We start from the raw sequence: 20,114 nt of genomic DNA, 5'->3' as shown, positions 1-20,114 counted from the left end.
TCTTTTTCAGTGGTGGTCGAATCTTATGGAGATTGCCTACGTATAATGACCCCGCATGAATCAGACCTTGCGTAGTTCGGACCAATAAAGATAAACAATAATAAATATTTTTTTCAATTTTCATATTAAAACAAACTGGGTTTCAAAGGTTTGAAGATGACCTACAAACTCGAAAATCAAACAACCCACATATTCTAATAAAAAGATTTACAAACTCCAAAAACAAATGGCCAGCTTCCTTTCTCCGTTTGACAAATGCAACCGAACGGTTATTTTTGCAAACGTGGCCCCCTCCAAATTTCACATGAATTTGAGGTCGGGGAGTATTATTTTATGACACTTTACAAACTTGTCCGTTCTTTTACGAAAATAACCTTTCAACAACTGAAAGATACGCTAAGGCTATTTCGGCAAGAACGGTTTAAGACGCGGCCGAAGCTGGCTCGACTTATTTTTGACTAAAAATTCAAACGGTATTCACCTGACCGCTGACTCTTTGTTTTTTTTTCAAATTACAATGAAAACGTGGTGTTGCAAACACGACCCTTCAGCGCCTCGGGGACGAAGATTTTTAAGGCTGTGTGGGTCAATTGGACCAAAATCCTAAACATGACCCAAAAGGTGGCTGTTTATGCGAAGTCAGCCTTCCGGCGTCCCTTTCGGGAACATTCGGCTATTTTTGACAAAAAACAGCATCACCCTGACTTATTTATGACTCTTTTTATCATTTTTTAAAAATAGAAAACTCAACATTGCAAACACGGCCTTTCAACGTCTCGGGGACGAAGATTTTTAAGGCTGTGGGGGTCAACTGGACCAAATCTTAACAATGACCCAAAAAGCGGCTGTTTATGCAAAGTCAGCCTTCCAGCGTCTCTTTCGGGAACATTCGACTATTTTTGACAAAACAGCATCACCCGACTTATTTATGACCCTTTTTTAAAATTTTGACATGTTTTTTATTTATTATTTATTTGTTTTTGGTTATTTTAGCAAAAGGTGGGGTTGGACCCGATGAGGGTTGCCTACGTATCTCACATCCGGTGAGAATCAAACCCGCGTAGTTCGGGCATAAAACAAACTATATATATTTTTATTTTTTTTAAAAAAAACAAGACCATTTTTTATTTTCATTTTTCATGGGAAGGCAAACTATTTTCCTTTTCTATTTTTGAAAACGAGACACAACAACGATTTTTTTTTCTTTTGCTTTTAGTAAAACAAACAAATAAAACATTTTTAAAAAAAAAATTTGGCAGAGTTTTGACAGTATTTGGGCATTGGTTTTTTTTTTTCCAAAAATAAACAATCAATTCCCTAACCGCTATTTCTTTTTTTTCAATTTCAACATATTATTCCTGATATTCAAAAGTCAGTCAACACACAAGTCCGAATCAAATAAATGCACAAGTAGCAGCAAGTAAGATGCATCAGGATAGTCATTTTCATTTTTGGTACACCTGTCCTAGACAGACCCAACCCCTGTGTTGAGCCTCCAAAGTCAAATGCACGTGATGCAAACAAACGTTCCTACTAGGGATCCGGCATGAAACTGAGTTATTCTAAGTGAAAAACCTGAGGCATATTGTTTTAGCCCTAGCTTACCCAAGTGGACAGCTTGAGCCGAGGTGGGGGCAACGTACCGGGAGCACGAAAGTCTACCCAGCCTAGTTACTTGTCCCAACTTCGTTCTATTTGGTATGACTTCTAATAGAAAGGTGGGTCACGCGCATGTGTGCACCATAAATTCAGAAGACTCAGAAGGAAGGAGGGTTTCGTAGCAGTTTTATATGCACAATTCAGATAATATTAAAGCGGTAAAAAGCAACATTTAGCACATTAAGCATGAATATGTAACAAAAAATACGATAACAAACAAAGCCAACCATAACAGTTATTTTAAGCTCGAATTCTTGAACCCTGAACCAGTGGTTCTGGGCTCTTATCCCCAGCAGAGTCGCCAGAGCTGTCACACCTCCTTTTTCCGCCCCCGCGAGGGTACATGAGTTTTTTCCAATTAACAGACAATCGAAACGGGATTTGTTTGTTTATTTCAGAGTCGCCACTTGGGAGATTTAGGGTGTCCCAAGTCACCTATTTTAATCCCGAATCGAGGAAAAAAATGACTCTGTATTACAGTCCGCGAACCAAAAATCCGGATAAGGAATTTTGTTAACCCGGGAGAAGGTGTTAGGCATTCCCGAGTTCCGTGGTTCTAGCACGGTCGCTCAACTGTCATATTCGGCTTGTTTATCTGATTTTATACAATTATGCGCTCATGTGCAAGTTTTAACTCTTTACCGCTTTTATCATTATATTTTTAAAAGAATGTGAACATCGTTTAAAAACATGTCTTTGGATTGCGTCACACAAAATGCACCCGCGATCCGGAACGTATTTTTATTCAATGTTTTGGGATTTGGATTTGGGTCGCATAAATGCGCACCCGTGTTTAAGAATGTATTATTATTAAAATCGTGCCTAAAGCAATTAGCGTATTATTATTTATGGGTAAGACCGTGAAATTCACTAAATAGTCCATCCCGAATTTTAAATACTCAATTAAACATTTATTGAGGGCCCCGCAATTGGTGCATTTTATTGGGCGAGGCTCATCTCATTTTATTTTTAAAAGGACAGTCCTACAATGCCTACATTTTTCTATTGAAATTTGTCTCTACAAAATAAAAGAGAAAATATCTTAATTTATTTACATGCTTGAGTTGTTATAGATGGATTTCGAATATGATTCATAAAATCTGAAAATGATGCAAACAGGACAGTCCGTTGCCACTGCGGGCCCATGCCCAACGTGTATGACATAAAACTAGACCTGGGCCGTATTATTCACATGTTATTACCTAGTTACATTATACTAGGCATGTTCTCAGTTTTTCAAATTAAAAAAAAAAACTTAACAATCTAATTTTAATCCTAGACCCATTACATGCTAAAATTAACCAATATTATTTAACTAAACAATATTTCTACCAAGTTCCTACTAGATGGCCTATTCGTTTGATTTTTGACTCGACGGAGTTACTACACCATTTATTTATTTTTAGACAATATATAGATAGTTCATCCGTTAAGCTATCGTCGGATATTCCACTATATGTATTAAAATATCTACATGATTCTGATTTTTGCAAGCTAAAGAATTTATACATACAAATAAACTTCAGAATATAATTAAAGTAAATTTAGAATTTCAACTCTTCATTTTCATATTCATACTTCTTGTTTCAGTTTACAATAATTAGCGTGTCAGTTGTGTACCTGATATTGGAAACAAAAGAAGATGAAGATGAGAATCAGCCGTAGTAATAACAATACAGCACAACAACAACAGTCCAGCAACAGTAACAACCCAGGAACAGAGTTTGCAAACCGGTGAAGCAGTAATCCCAAAACAAAAGCTTGAAGCTTTGATGAAACAACAACAATTAATGCTGATTTCAAACAATGAAAGAAATCAGAAGATTTTTTTATTTTTTTTTTATTGAAAGTTTTAATATGTTTCGGAATTTTTTCTTTCTCTCTTAAACATTCAGCTCTTTTTTTTTCTCTCTATCTATCTGGCTTTTTTTCTTCTCTAATATGTTCTCCTCTATTACCTGTCCTAAAATCTGATTCAAGACCTCCTATTTATTTCTCATCCCAAATCCTTTAATTCATTAATAAAACCACACTTTCTCCTACCAAACCCATTATCTTCCCACTCATCCCCCACTACATTAAACTAATATATCAAACCAACCCATTACATCTTGTCCCTCATGCCTACCATAAACAATTACCATATTCCCCTCCACTACATTTTGTCTTGTCCCCCATTTATATTAAACAACTATATCATCCACACCCCATTACATTTTGTCTCTCATGCTTAACATAAAGAATTATTCAAAATGTACAATTCCCAAACTACTCCTCCGACCTTATTGCAATTACCATTTTACCCCTGAACGTACTGCAATTACCAAACTACCCCCATCAGCTATAACCAATCAATTAATCAAACTCAACCAAAATATAGCCAATATGACTAATCTCTACACAAATTCGAACAACAATTCAAACTAAATGATGAACAACAAAGAACAACTAAAAATTGTTTTGTTTGAACAATATTTTAACAACAAACAAACCTACTTTCAGATTCAACAATAACAACAACAAACAAGTATATTCAGATTTCTAAATTCAATAATCATTTGAACTTAAAATTAAATCTAACAACATTACAACCAACAATTTCTATATTAAACTTAAACAAGATCATGAGACAAACTCAAGAAATAATCACAAATGATAAACAATAAACAAGAAAATCAGACTTATACTAATTTCTGATTCAAGAACAATCAAACAAAGTATGGACATAAATGAAAAGATTCAACAACAATAACAAGCAAGTTTTATTCAAATTCGAATTAAACTCGAATTAAGCTTAAACAAAACAAATAAACATATTCAAATCACTAAACTTCAAATAACCAATTGATATTTTTAAATTAAATCCAACAAAATTATAACAAAGATACATTGAATAAAAAAAAATTAAAAACCAAAACATAATTTCACATTAAATCACTGAATTAAAAACGAACTTCAAACAAAATGAACACAAATTAAATCTATATTAAACAACAAACAACGGATTCAAGCGATTTAAACTAAATCTAACAATATTGAACTTAAACTAACAATTCCCTTTTTTACAAAATAAATAAAATTAACATGAAGTAAACTGAAAAACAATTAATTAAATTTTCATTTGAATCTGAAACTAAACCAACAAAACACATGAACAAACTAAAAATTTAACAAAACGATGAACAAAGAACAAAACAAGAATCAAACATTTAACGATTTTAACTTCGAGAAATATAAAAACGAAATATGGACAAAAATAAAACTCAAAAACCAACTAACCGGAAATGAAACAACGAACAACGACCGATCGACAATGAACTCGTATGGACTATTTTTACGACCCCAACCGAAACTCGAACAAACGAGATGGTTTGAGTCTCGTTTTCGGACTGGACTGAAGCAGCAGCGATGGGGTTTGTTTGGATGCAACGAGAAGAAAGCAGAAGCAGCTACGTGAGCAGCAGCAGCACGGAGGAGCTGGAGGGAGGAAGAGAAGCAGCAGCGACAGCCTTGATGAAGCTGGAAGATGCAGCAGCGACAACAGCATCGATGAAGCTGGAATCTTGAAGCAGCGACACTGCTTGGCGCAGCCATGTTAGCTCATGTTCGAGCTCGACGAAACAGTAGCAGCTGTGGCAGAAAGAAGAGAAGTAGCAGCGTTGATGTTGAGAAGAAGACGCAGCAGCAACGCAGCTCGACGCAACAGTAGCCGCTAATGGTTTCGTTATCGGGGTTGTGACTGATGAAGGAGCTGGTGTGTTTGGTCTGCTATGGATGTGAGGGTGGCGATGGACTGGAGGGTGGTTGACGACGAGGAGGCGGCCATGGCTGCTAGGGAAGGGAGCTTGGTGAAGCTTTTGGAGAGGAAGAAGAAAGAGAGGGGGCGGGTGGATCTCTTTAGTGTTTTAGGGTTTTTCCTTTGTTTTTTTTTTGTGTTTTGTAAAAATGAAAATATGAAAATGAAGAGGGGTTGGGTATTGGGGTTATGGGGCGGACCGGGTCGACCCGGTTTGGAATGGACCGGGTCATAGGGAAGGTTGGGCCATATTTTGGGCCTGTGGCTTGAAATTGAAGAAGAGGCCAAATTCCGACTTTCTTTATATTTTTGCTCTCAATTAAGTTACAAAAGCGCAAATTAACTCCCAATAACAATTAACGCACAATTAAGTAATAATTAAGCATAAAATTGTATATTTGCACATTAAATGCTAAAAATGCAAAAGATGCCTATTTTTGTAATTTTTAATTTTTGCAAAACAAACTTAATTAGTAACAATTGTAGAATTAAATCCTACATGCAAAATGCGATATATTTTTTTGTATGTTTTATTAATTTAACAAATAAACATGCACAGACAAATACAAATAATTATCCAAAAATATCACAAAATATCAAAAAATTGCACACCAAGGAAAAATCATTTTATTTTGAATTTTTTGGGAGTAATTCTCATATAGGGCAAAAATCACGTGCTTACAATATGCCCTTGTGATGCTGCTATTTTTTCCTAAGTATTGATGATACTAATATATTGTCTATTTTCGTCTTATTGAGCCAAGTGTCTATCATAAACAACCTCTCTAGCCCTCGGAGGAGGGATAAGGTCTTCGTACACACTACCTTTCCCAAACCCCACTAGTGAGATTTCACTGGGTTGTTGTTATTGTTTTTGTTGTTTTTGAGTAATAAGATTTTAACTAGTCGCATTATTTATTAATGAATTCTATCATATTTTTAAAACAAGAATTTTGTCTATTTATCCCAAGAGTAACTCTTATTTCTATTATTATTTTGCATTTTTAAATTTTTTTCTTTCTAAAAGAACATATTTGTAGTCAAGACTGAATTAAAGAGGGACCGTTAAAAGTTCTGAATGGGTGATAAGTGTTCTTCCAACTTAGGTAATGTTTGACCAAAAAGTTTTAAGCCCAATTTAATAAATAGACAAAGGGTGAATCCAAGTTAAAAGTAATAAATCCTAGGTCTGAAGTTCAACAACTTGGATGGTACAGAACTGTGTTCAGATCAACGAATGTCAAGTTAATGCTCAATGACTGTTAACTAGTATGAGAATGAAAACATGCAATAAATGTGACAAATGACATTAAATGTAATAAGAAGTAATTTGTCACCCAAATGTTGAATGAGATGGATGATCCTTTCTTCTGACTATAGCGTGTGACAGCAGACTATGAAAATGAACAAAGTGTTCTTGGATCTTGTGAATAAAAGAGGAATGTTTTGTAATGGAATCAAATAGATGAGACAAGACAAGCTTTTTGTATATTCTTGATAGTCAACTCTTTGTTCTCTCTCTCCTTTTATTTATAAGGGATATTCCTAAAAAACCCTAATAAATACAATTGGGGGAATATTCAATGGAATATTCCTATTCATAATTCTAGAAATATTCTAACCGTTGTTGTTGTTTGTTCTCTACTCGACCTTGGCATTGGTCTCTCTCCTTGGGCTATTCCTCGCCGCTGGACCGTGCTTGGTTTCGACCTCGGCCTCCGCTCGTCCGTTTGCATTCACTAAACTCGGCCTAATTTTAACCCCTACAGGTAAGGGGTCTAATATCCGAACCATGGAAATAGAATTGTATGGGTCAAAATCTGGCCATAGGATGGTTGTTCTTAAAAGGAATGATAAGGGGGCGACCAAGCCTTAACCGTGCCCACGAGGCATGATAGTAAAGAGTACCTCGGCCATTGCCGAGGTCAAATCATCGGAAAGCTTATATCGCAGAACGAGCGTGATATTTGGGCGAGCGATGAGGGGCACAGTCATGAGAAAGTACGTCGGTCAAAGACCATTGAATAAAAGAGAAAATTGCTAATATATAATGCGAGCTAAGTCCAGAAAAAGGCAGAGGATTTCGAGACAGTTGCCATGAGAGAGTCAAAAAGAGGAATCTCTCCATCGTCAATAGTTCCCTCTCTTCCCTTTTCCTTGCCCCCGTGATTATGACGCAAATCTATCCTAGATGTAAGCTTATCTCTCATATTTGATGTACGATTATTACAATAATAAATATTACACGTTCTTTTCCTTCTATTTTCGCACTTTGTGTATTTGGGTCTGGGATTAATTATGTTTGGCTAAGATTTACCTTCCATGTTACTAATAATTAGTTTGTCAAAAGAGTTTTAGACTTTTTTGTCAAACAATTTGGCGCCGTTTGTGGGGATTTCTTAGCCAGATTTCTTAGTTTCCTTCAGATCTAGAACCGGTGAAAAACCATTGCCCACTCGAAAGAGCGGTAAATAAACCTTCGAGACAACCGTACTAAGCTAGGATAGGCAGCTACATAAAGTAAAAGTTATAACTAATATCTGTGCAAAACCCACATCTCGCCTGTAAGGATATGTTTAGCATGACGTATGCACATTCAAAATAGGATCACGGTCATCTGGCGTGACCACATCCCCATTTGACGCATTTACCTTATATATTAACCCGCATTCCTACCCCTTAGAAGGGGATGACAGCTTATTGCGCGGTCATTTGAAAGAATGGGCATATCCTACCCTATTTTCACATTCCCCCACGCTTGACGAAACGCGAGCGGAGGAGCCCTCGCCCTTCGCACTCTCCTTGTCAGCAAAGAAAGACATTCGTACAACGACGAGATCGAACCGTAAAGTAAAGAAATAGCAGTTGCAGCAGGCCGACTTACCAGTAAGAGGCTTACGCCCATATCTCTCGTAGTAGGCCGCCCACTCGCGAACCCCCACTATATGGGGAAGAATGGCATTCACCCACTCACGGATGTCGTCGACTGGCGGGGGAGGCAATCTCTCGGTTGCGAAAGCAAAAGTATTTTAGCAACGCCACCTAAAAAAAAAAAGAACGGTCGGCCACCGCCTCGAGAGGAGTCAAAATAAACAAAGAAAAACTTACGGGCAAAATTCCACGTCTCAGGGAACTATGCCAGGTCCGCCACAAGGTGCTCATTTCGCATGTAAACATAGCTTTCGCAGAAACAACAGTTAGCCGTGCCGTCCATCTTAACCACCAAACGCTTTATTCCTCAATGACTCATGTGGATCATCGTGCCTCGAATAAGTTAAGGGGAAAAAATATTAAGCATGTGCCCTAAAGTGACCCCTCGGCCAACAAGCTCTGCATACTTGAGTAGCATGAGGAAGAGTTTGTATACGTACGGTGAAAGTTGAGCCGGGCACACTTCATAAAAGCGGCAAAAGTCTATTACAAGGGAGGGGAAAGAAAGCGTATACCCGACAACAAAAGGGTACGTGTAGAATGTGCAGTACCCTAGGCGGTGAAAATGAACAATGTCCGTCCCCGTCGCCGGCACCATTTCGATATGGTTCGGAATTCCCCACTTGGTTTTGAGCGCCGCTATCGCCGCTTCATCCATGGTAGAGGGTGCAGGATCCGGTTCTTCTTCGGCAGGGCTATTAAAGTCAGTCCATAATTTACCCGGACGGGGCAGTATCTCTGCCGCCGTTGGAACTCCCTCATCTTCCGCCGCCTCCACTCCCTCTCCAAGAACGAGCGCGTCATTTTCCGGCACCGGAGCTTCGATGAACCTGTCAGTCTGGGAAGAGGAACCAGCCATTTGTCTAAATTTGATCGGAATAAACTAGAATGATAAAGGAAAAGAGAGGATGCTCACGTCAAAATTCTGACGAAAGTAGAAGTATGAAGTAGGGAGTACGAAGTACTAAAGAAGATGGAGATTTGCAAAATTCTCAAATTAATCGAAAAACGTAACAATCGAATGGTGGTTTCCCCTATTTATAGAGACACAAATGTTCTGAGCGGGAAACCCAAGGCCCCCAATCAAAAAAATAAAAGTGCACGGGAAACGATACGGTGCTTGGGAAACGTGCGCCATAATGATGCACGATGGGAATTCACAATGTTTCGGATCGATGCAATGATTCAGCTCCGAACTGACGTAACGGTTCGATTGTGCCATTGAAGCGTCACGTCGCCACCTCACCCTAAGGGTCTCGTTCAACACGTAACGTTCAGATTTTTCCTAACTCCTAAATCGACAAAGTCCGCCCATTGAGCTCGCCAAGAGGCGACCCCGACGGACGGAGGGACTAACTGTATGGGTCAAAATCTGACCATAGGATGGTTGTTCTTAAAAGGAATGACAAGGGGCCGACCAAACCTTAACCACGCCCACGAGGCATGGTAGTAAAGAGTACCTCGACCATTGTCGAGGTCAAATCGTCGGAAAGCTTATATCACAGAACGAGCGTGATGTTTGGGCGAGCGATGAGGGGCACAGTTATGAGAAAGTACGTCGGTCAAAGACCATTGGATAAAAGAGAATATTGCTAATATATATAGGGGAGTTGAGTCCAGAAAAAGACAGAGGATTTCGAGACAACTACCATGAGAGAGTCAAAAAGAGGAATCTCTCCATCGTCAACAGCTCAATCTCTTCCCTTTTCCTTGCTTCCATGATTATCACGCAAATCTATCCTAGATGTAAGTTTATCTTTCATGTTTGATGTACGATTATTACAATAATAAACATTACACGTTCTTATCCTTTTATTTTCGCACTTTGTGTATTTGCTCTGGGATTAATTATGTTTAGCTAAGATTTACCTTCCATGTTGCTAATAATTAGTTTGTCAAAAGAGTTTTATACTTTTTGGTCAAACAATTTCGTTTACACTAAGAGGTCGTTTGGTAGAGTGTATTAGAGAAAATAATGCATGCATTAGCTTTGTGTATTAGTAATGCTTTGTTTGGTATACTTTTTCAACTTATGTATAACTAATACAAGCATTAGTTATACACTCTATTTGGTATTATCCTATGTATAGCTAATGCATAGAAAACCATGACATTAGCTATACAAAGGCTATTAATGCATGCATTAGCAAGGTTAAAGACAAAATTATCTTAAAGTCCATTAAGTTAAAGAATATGGAGGACATTTTTGTAAACAATTAAATTTCTTAAAAATTAGGCAATGCATTTTAATTTTTAATACACCATACCAAACAATGCATAAGAAATAATCTCAGTATAACTACTGCTTGCATTATTAACCCATGCATTACTAACCCCTGCATTACTAATACACCTTATTTAGCATTATTCTTGTACATCCTACCAAACGAGCCCTAATAGAAAATATTTTACCTCTAAAGTGAGAATCCTAATGCAAATCAAGATTAATCTGACTCCTAAAATGGAGAAAAAAGAAGACTCGGGATTAATTGGCTCCTAAAAACGGGTATGGATGAGGAACCCCACCAAAAAGAAACACACACAAAAAAAAGAGGGGTGGGGTGGGGGTGGGGGTGGGGGGTTGGGGGAAGGGGTAAGAGCTTTTGGGACAGAATCACGTAATGATAGAGAAAATAACAAAAAGTTCAAGGCTCTCTGGATAAATATTGCAACTTCATCGGATTTTTCCAATCTGTCAAGAGTCTCATTTCATCTTCACGAGAAGCAAAACAAGAGCTTAGTATAGACGAATACGACGTCGTAGAAAACCCTTCTCCGATCACTGACCACCGTCGCATACTCTGATAGCTGTTCCACTTCCCTTCGCCGTCGCATCTTCGAGTTAAGAATCAACACGTGCCTTATTTTATGTTTAATTAGTTAATCAGCACTTTCCAATTCGCTGAAGATTGGGGATCGGTGAATTAGTTTGTCCGATTAAAATTATATTTTACTCCAATGGTTTTGATTTTTTGCGAGTTGACTTAATTTAGTAGTTTCTAGATCACTCTTTGTTTCTCTCTGTGTCAACGAAATACATATTCGACCCTTTAGGGTATAGTTTTGGTACAATTTGTAACATAAATTAGTAGTTTCCAGATCGCTGTTTGTTTCTCTATGTGTCATTGAAATATATATTCGAGACTTTTGTAACGGAATGCTGGTTTACCTTAGGGCTAGAGGCTCATTAGAAATTTTTAACATCCAAAATCAACTTAGAACAAGATTAAGTTGAAAAAGCAGGACTGCAATATTTAAATTTGAATTACCAAATATTCTGACTTAAAAGGTTCATACTACCTTATGCTCAAAATATTTCGACAATGCAGGGGATAAATGAATAGCTTAAAAGTAAGAAGGTCTATCAAGAAGTATGCATGCGAAGTAAACTTCTGTGTAGATAAACCATATGAAAGTAGAGTCATTTTGGAATTTTTTATTACCTGGAAATATTGAGTATTGCAATCTTACTTCTGAACATCAAAAATAATTTAAGTCCTAGCCAAGTCACTGATTGTCCAAGTAACACATTTTTCTGTTCAGTAAAGAGGATTTATGGAGTGAAAGTTTGAGTCCTTATCCTATAAGGACTTATTATTGTGTTAAGTTAATTGTTAGATTGTTGATGAGACTACTCAATTTCCAACCTTAATCTCTATTATCGTAGATGTCCATCATACTTGTATGAATAGGAGTCAATGCCACCAACTCACCAGCACATATGCAGATGAGCATGAGCACATGTATATGTACACAATTATGCATAGATGTTTTGGTGTAGAGAAAAATCCCAGTGTGTTGTGATAGTTGGCTTGATTTTTGGAATGTTTAATTGTATAATATAATATATTTCTTATGACAATTTACACCTTAATGGTGTTTTAATAAATGAATATTGATATACTTTAAAATGTCCATATGCATAAATGTTAGTATTATTTGATTTCAATGTGTATTATTATGGCTCTTTTTTTTTTTTTTGCAGCTTCCTTGAATCTTTTGTAAGCTTGTGAGGTATTCCAGTCCATGCTTGCTGATTAATTCTGTCATTGCACTGAAGAAATTTGGTCTGGTGTAATGGACTCAGGATCTGCTGATGTATCAGATTCACAACCTGTTACGGCATCAAATGCAGCAAGGTCTACTGCAGTGGATTCTGCACCAGGCCAGTCAACAGAGGAGGTGCCTTCAAAGCTCTCTACTTCAGGCATCTCCTCATGGGCCAAAAATTTAAAAATTCCACAACCGTTCACGGGATCCCAAGATGAACAATCATCTGGAAATGCTACCAAATCAACCTTTGCTCGTTTCACTGGTGGGCTTGGAATGCGTCTGTCCCCTAAGTCTCCTGCAGCTGAAAATTCTGAAGGAACATCAACATCGCCATCCAGCTTTATTGGAACATTCACCAAAGGATTAGTTGACTCTTCGAAGAATGCAGTGAAGGCTGTGCAGGTTAAAGCGCGACATGTTGTATCCCAGAATAAGAGAAGATACCAGGTAAGCTTTTTATTTCTGTTAATGTTTCAAGTCTTCTTTTCTCATTCTTATTATTTTATTTAATTTTCATTTAGGATCATCAACTACTAAGACTGTTTTGCCTCTTCATTATCCCCTTAAAAAAAAAGAGAGAGAGACTGTTTTTCCTCTGTTCTTTTTCATTGAACTTCCTCTCTTTGCAAGACCTCTGTCTGTTGGCTGTAGGTTAGAACACTTACCTAATATAGGATATTGCATATCTATGCAAGACGCATAATTAGGATCAAACTAACTGCATTCTTTTATGGCTCAGTGATGCCAACACATCATTCTTGGTCTCCAATTGTAGGAATCATGAATGTTTCTGTTATATGCCTTTGTGTGAACTATTGACTATGTGACGCAGAACTCCTTGCGGTGGATGATAGCCTGATAAGTAGTAAGAAATATTGGTACAATAAATTCAAATGGTCTGTACTATAAAAATAAATAAATAAATCTAATGACAGAATTCAGAAGGCAGCACCTAATAGCTTAAGGTTTAGTACTACGTTTAAACTTAATTGAGGTAGTAGGGCAGTCCGGTGCACTAAGCTCCCGCTATGCGCGGAGTCGGGGGAAGGGCCAGACCACAAGGGTCTATTGTACGCAACCTTACCCTGCATTTCTGCAAGAGGATGGAAATCACTGACATTAAAGCTGAAAAATAAAAATAAAACAATTGGGTATGTTCTTTGCAATTAAAAGGACTTGCCTACCTTCCATGTGCATGGTACCATTGGATCCTCTTGGATAAAACTTTTCCTGTGGGAGCAGAACTGCAGAAGTATATATCTTGGTCTCTGTGCTACATAGTATTATTAGCTTTCATGATCATTTTGGCTTTTGCGGGAATTCTTCTTGTGCACCTTAAAACATCTTGCAGTTACGTTATTTAGATATTTTGCAGTTATATCTTGGCAGATCTAAATTAAATAAATGAAATAATACCCTTTATAGTAGTAGAAACTTTTAGATAAGATGGTCACATGATTCAATGTTGTATTAGAGTAGGCAAAGGACTTAGATTCGAATCTCTGCGCCGTACCCATGACCACATGCTTGGCATATGTTAGACCTGCATGTGACGGGACATGGTGAAGACTGAATAAATAAATAAATATAGATGTCCTCTCTCTAAGTGTTTAAGTTCTTTGTTGAGGTAGTCACACAAATCAACACATATTTTCATTCTTTTTGGATTATATTTTTCTACTTCATATACTAACATGGTTGTATCCTTTTTCTAGGAAGGAGGATTTGATTTAGATTTGACCTACATAACAGAGAATATAATTGCCATGGGCTTCCCTGCTGGTGATATGAGCTCTGGCATTTTTGGCTATGTTGAGGTCAGAAAGCCTTATTCTTCAACTGCTTGAAGTCCAATAATTATCATGTTATGTGATTGTTCCTAGTTTGATTACATTAAATTTGATATCCAGGGGTTCTACAGAAACCACATGGAAGAAGTCATTAAATTCTTTGAAACTCATCATAAGGTAATAACTTCGAGATCTTTGTATTTTGCCGCAGTAGCTCCTTGATACTGCTTTTTAATAAAGTCTTACCTTATCAAAAAAACTTGTGCATATCTCTGGAAATCCACTTGTCCTTTTATTTTATTGTTATATTTGAAATACTCCGTATTATCTATCACTTCGGTTTTGCAGGATAAATACAAAGTTTACAATCTTTGTTCTGAAAGATTGTATGATGCTTCTCTGTTTGAGGGAAAGGTGTGTCCCATTCTTTCATCAAGTTTCTTATTTTTCCTGTTTACTTTTCCTTACTTTCATTTGTATGTTGCACGTAATAACACATACCCTACTTTGTTCTTCATGAATGTATAGTGAAGATGTGAATAATAATGTACATTTACTACGCTCCTTTGCATTCTAAGCAACCATTCTAAACAACACATTTCCAGTAGTTCAAGAAGTTCCAAAATGTTTCATGCTCTTTGCACAAAATGATATGAGTAACTTGAATTCTGCTTAAATTATTACACCTATTGGAATTTCCTTTCCGGCCTTTTTTTTGTAGCTACTACTAGTATGACATGCAATTTCAATCTTATTTCCAATTAGATTGTGTTATGTAGAGTAGGAGATAATTAAAGGAGCGTATGATGGTGGTGAACTTATTAATTATCTAATATATGTTTGTGAACGATAAGTCTATGCTTTTTTTTAAAAAAAAATGAAGTGTAATGTATAACATATGTATAGATATTGGTAAAGTGCTTAGTATTGAACTGGGAACTGTCAAAGTAGCCCCACCAAACAAAACGGACTGAAATAGTCAGCTTAGTTTTCAAATTTTTGGCTTTTCATGACTTAGAAATTTGTGACCCGTTGAGCAAACTAGAACTGATTAAACTGATCAAAATCCCACTCCTATATTTATATAGTGCTGACTGTGAAGTTTCTTGATTCTCTTTTCTTTTCTTGTACAGGTTGCTTGTTTTCCATTTGATGATCACAACTGCCCTCCTATTCAACTCATTATATCGTTTTGTCAAAGTGCATACTCTTGGTTGAAGGAGGATATCGAAAATGTTGTGGTTGTACATTGTAAGGCAGGAATGGCAAGAACTGGTTTGATGATCTCTAGTCTTCTTCTATACTTGAAAGTAGGGCTTTTGTATTTTTTTGATTCAATAAGTTGTAAGATTGTTATCGGGTCTTGTGCCAGTGTTAAGACAGTGGTCTTCTTGCAGTTCTTTCCTACGGCGGAGGAGTCTATGGATTACTACAACCAAAAGAGATGCGTAGATGGAAAAGGATTAGTTTTGCCGAGCCAGATTGTATGTTACTTGTTATTCTTTTTTAATCCCCATGCTCCAATTGTGTACTGACAAGTGATGTGCCTTTTTTTTGCTGATAGAGATATGTCAAGTATTTCGAACGCATCTTAATGTACTTCAATGGAGAAAACCAGCCTGGCCGCAGGTACAATCATTAATCCTTGTTGCGTCAAATCAAGGCCGGTTCTACTGTTGTAGCTAATAAGGTGTGCCTTAGGTCCCCAAATTTGCCCCCCCCCCTTTTAGAAATAATAGGTTTATAGATATTTAAATAAAATAAAATATAGTAATATTAGTACAAAAGTAGATATTTCATATAAAAGGAAAGAATTTTTTTAGACATGTAAATAAAGTAACCGTTTAACTTACTTAAAAATGGGTTGTATGAATAGTTATTTTAACGTGTGAATTAGAATTGATTTGACAAGGTAAATAATAAAAGTAAAAGATACTATATACTCAATCAATTAAAAATGCTTGATTCAATTTTTTTCAAATATTTATATTGCTTATAGAATAATGTTAACAGTTCCTATATAACAACTCAATGGAAAGAAGTTTTTAAATCTTACTTAAGATCAACAATGTCTCAAGAAAGATCAAATGCTATACTATCAACTGAAAAGGAATTTTGGAAGAAATCGATTATGAACAACTTTGTATCTCAAAAAGCTAGAAAAATTGACTTAGACTTCAACGCGCACACACACACTTTGGCTTTTAAATTAGTCCTCATATTAAACTTTGGCTTTAGGCCACATATGTGCTTGAGCTGCCCCTGCGTCAAATGCACTTTTGGATTTTCACTCTGATATAATTGCAAGAGGTAAAATGTGGTCAAAGAGAAAGGATCTAATTCTACTCCTTGTCAACTGCATTCTTACAGGTGCATGCTCAGAGGATTTCGCCTCCATAGGTGCCCTTATTGGATAAGGCCTTCTATTACAGTATCGGATCATAATGGTAACTTGCATCCTTTTTCTAGATTATTATTATAAGTTAAAATTATACTCCTGCAAAGAGATAGCTACATCCAATGTTAATTCAGTAGTTGCTATCATTTGCCTGATGTGATTTGAACGAGTTACTCTCGGCATTGAATAACCAGTACCCACTTGGAGTCTGAAAAGGCTGGCAGAATAAGTTCTGAGATGCCTACGAGTTACAAAGAAGTGTTGTGCAGAATTTCCCCAATATTGTGCTAACAGTTTTGGAGTTTTATCTGCAGTCCCTTCTTCTGTTGCAGTATAATCTCTGCTGTGCGTTTCCTTCATGATGGTTTCTCATTGGTGGTTTATTTATCTGCAGGTGTGCTCTTCTCAACAAAAAAACATCCAAGAACCAAGGATCTATCGGTAGGTTTAATTAATGTGTTGTGTCATGTTACTGCCTACATATTTATAAACTACTGCAGCATTGAGATCCATACTACTATTGGATTCTTAATGAGGGTCGAACCTGCTGTATTAATTTCTGATATCCTGGAGGTACTAGTGTAGCTTGTTTCTCTTGTTCACGTACATCTATATTCTTAAAGAGGTTAAAAAATAAGCCTTATTCTTGTGTACCTCCTCATTTGCTGCTCACAAGCGGGTCCTAACAAGGGTATCAATATCTTTATAAATTGTTGAAGCTGCTCTTCGTCCAGCAATTAATACCTTTTAGCTGGTGCCTATAATTGTTCAAGCTCATCCTTTTTGTTTCTCTTTCTCATTATTATATTATGTGTTTCTCACAGCCTGAGGATTTTTGGTTCAGTGCACCAAAGAAAGGGGTTATGGTTTTTGCTCTTCCAGGCGAGCCTGGCCTTGCAGAGTTAGCTGGGGATTTCAAAATCCATTTTCATGACGGTCAAGGAGACTTTTATTGGTAAGCTTACCAATATTTAGAGCTTGAAGGAAAATTGCATGCTTTTATGGACCGATAAAATTCTTAAGGACCTTAGGTTCCGTCGTATCTCCTGGCAATTCCTGATTCCTGTAAAAGGATATTATATTTCCGAATTTTCCCTTTCTAATCTTATGCATAATGCGCTACTGTTTGCAGCACTTTTACAATTCTTTTGAACTATAAATTTTATTTGCATAGGTTTGTGCAGTGGCGGAGCCACATGTATTCAAGGGGTGTCAAGTGACACCCCTTCGTCAGGAAATTTCACTGTATAGCTGGGTAATTTTTTTAAAGTATATATACTACATATTGACATCCCTTGGCTTTTTCGCTGGTTTACTTCTTTATATTTTCACCCCCTTAATGAAAAATCCTGGTTCCGCCACTAGGTATGTGCTGAATATTGATAGTAAAGAGGTAGTTTTATTGCTGAATTACACCCTTTGTGCCACCTTGGCATGCTTTAGCAGAAATCATTCTGTACAACTTTTACAAATTGTACTGTATGATATCTTTTGCCTCTCACTCCTGCTTATTATCTATGGTTTCATTAATTTTCTTCTACTAGTAACCACCATAGTGGGATAGAACAAGTCAAGTACTTCTGTATTAAAAGAATGGTCATGAAATATAATAAGAACCATTCAAGCAAAATACCATTTACATGTAGCTGGATAAGTCGATTATATATTATTTATGTTAACAAATTAGGTCTTATTAAATTACAAATTTTCGAGTTATATATTTGTGACCCTGACAACCAATATTAGTTGGAATCCCAAATTTGTCTTTTACATATATTGGTGTTTTTATGCAGCTTTAAGCTTAAAAGTTTTAAGTAGAAAAAAATTAATTTGAAATAAGGACTTGGAGAAAATTGTGTATATTAGAGTGAGGACTCTTTGGAATAAGGGTCTGGGAAGTTGTATTTTGCCATCAACAAAGGCTTCATATTGTACTTCACATTGGGAAGAAAAGGATGAACTGGGATTTGTCAGTACATTTATGTGAAACCTATCTGTTCGATTTACTAGTTTTCATCCCCACTCTTAGCAAGACACAGGGGCTTGCCTCCTAGTTTGGAACTCATATCCCTCTGGTGATCTTTCAGTTGGCTGAATACAACAATGATAGAGAACAGGAAAGTTCTGACCACAGGCGACCTTGATGGTTTTGACAAGGTAACTTCTTTATTCAATTCAGTGGATTTTGCCAATATTACTGATTTCAGTAGGTGTTGTGGCCTGTGTACTATAAGAGAAATCTTACTGCAATTCAGAGCACTTCTTCCATCTCCTATTATATAATGTCTTCATTGCGTGACTGTGTGATATGCTGGCCTTCTTGTGCAGAGAAAATTACCATCACCTGGTTTCCAAGTGGAAGTAGTCCTTGTGGACTATGATGCTGCCTTCCCTGCTCGACCCCAATCAGAAACCACCACCAGAGAATCAGCTGACAGTTCAAGTGCTAATCCTGCCCCTGGATCTAATCCTACCTCAGGCGGTGAGCCTGCTGCCAGAAGTAACACGAACCAACACCCTGGGAACAGTGACAAGGATGACGTGTTCTCAGACAATGAATCTGAGGAAACTGGAATGTCAAAGACTAGACAAACTAAAGCTGCTTCTGAAGCTAGTGCTCCTGCAGATGCAAAACCCCTTGGGTCCAAAAACAATAATGATTCAGATAAATTATCAAGCTTGACACATAAGACAGAGCAAGTCTCGTTGGGAGGTACAAGCTCTATACACAGCGAGCCTAAAAGAGATGGCTCAGATGGAGCTACCTCTGGTGTTGAGGTTTCCAATCCGGTTGGAGGAGTGAGTGATTTCAAGGTAGTTGCAGCTGATGCATCTGTTTTCTCATTTGGTGATGAAGAGGATTATGAAAGTGAATAAAAAGGTCTGAAGGGCAAATTCATCAAGATGTACATAATAGCTTGTGGGTGCTAGGATCTAGCTTGTTGGATTCCGTTCATTTCATTTATTTTACTAGTATTTTACTTGTTCATGGCTTAGCATTTGATTGTCAGTTTGATAAAGCTATGCTGGATGCGCTATCTGTCACGGAGACCTTGGGTTGAAATTGTGTTTAATTTGCAATGGCGTTATGAAATTTGTAATAGAACGTATCAGATGTACTTTACACTGATTTCTATGACTCATGAAAAACTGGCACCCTTTCCTATAAGGCAGTATGTATTTGGAGTACCAAAATATTGATGTGGCTGAACTGGCAAAGATGTGCTTTAATTAGTGTATTCTTGTAGAAAAGAAAAGGTGAGCCCAGATAAGCATATGATATACAGCTCAGAAATATGATTAGCAAGCAGCATGTATCATTTTAGTATACATGTATCTTAAAAGCATTTGTCGATAATTCATTATCAAAAATCAAAATATATCTGTCCATAATTTTTGCGGCCCTGACTAACCTGTAATTTTGCAGGTAATTTTCCATCCAGATTAAATTAAAATTATATACCGAAAGTCATTTGGAAGTTCAAAC

At 37.0% G+C, this 20,114-nt stretch overlaps 1 protein-coding gene across 1 annotated transcript; it reads left to right on the top strand.

Annotated features, from left to right (window-relative positions):
* Positions 1-11,021: 11,021 nt before the first annotated feature.
* Positions 11,022-19,884, top strand: LOC107792204 (phosphatidylinositol 3,4,5-trisphosphate 3-phosphatase and protein-tyrosine-phosphatase PTEN2A). The gene is made up of 13 exons (XM_075218043.1): positions 11,022-11,227; positions 12,372-12,886; positions 14,155-14,256; positions 14,350-14,406; positions 14,578-14,643; positions 15,363-15,539; positions 15,627-15,713; positions 15,794-15,858; positions 16,600-16,676; positions 17,022-17,068; positions 17,452-17,582; positions 18,715-18,784; positions 18,956-19,884. Exons 2-13 carry the CDS (start codon positions 12,464-12,466, stop codon positions 19,502-19,504), a joined length of 1,851 nt encoding a protein of 616 aa, XP_075074144.1. The 5' UTR covers positions 11,022-11,227; positions 12,372-12,463; the 3' UTR covers positions 19,505-19,884.
* Positions 19,885-20,114: the final 230 nt, after the last annotated feature.

This window comes from Nicotiana tabacum, chromosome 7 (genome assembly GCF_000715075.1).
Source record: "Nicotiana tabacum cultivar K326 chromosome 7, ASM71507v2, whole genome shotgun sequence".
Lineage (NCBI taxonomy): Eukaryota > Viridiplantae > Streptophyta > Magnoliopsida > Solanales > Solanaceae > Nicotiana > Nicotiana tabacum.
Note: the sequence above shows the minus strand (reverse complement) of the source record. Positions and strands in the feature narration are given on the sequence as shown.

Coding starts and splice junctions, on each gene's coding strand:
- LOC107792204 (XM_075218043.1), top strand. CDS start 12,464: ATGGACTCAGGATCTGCTGATGTATCAGATTCACAACCTGTTACGGCA. Junction 14,257..14,349: donor GCATTTTTGGCTATGTTGAG/GTCAGAAAGCCT, acceptor TTTGATATCCAG/GGGTTCTACAGAAACCACAT. Junction 14,407..14,577: donor TCTTTGAAACTCATCATAAG/GTAATAACTTCG, acceptor TCGGTTTTGCAG/GATAAATACAAAGTTTACAA.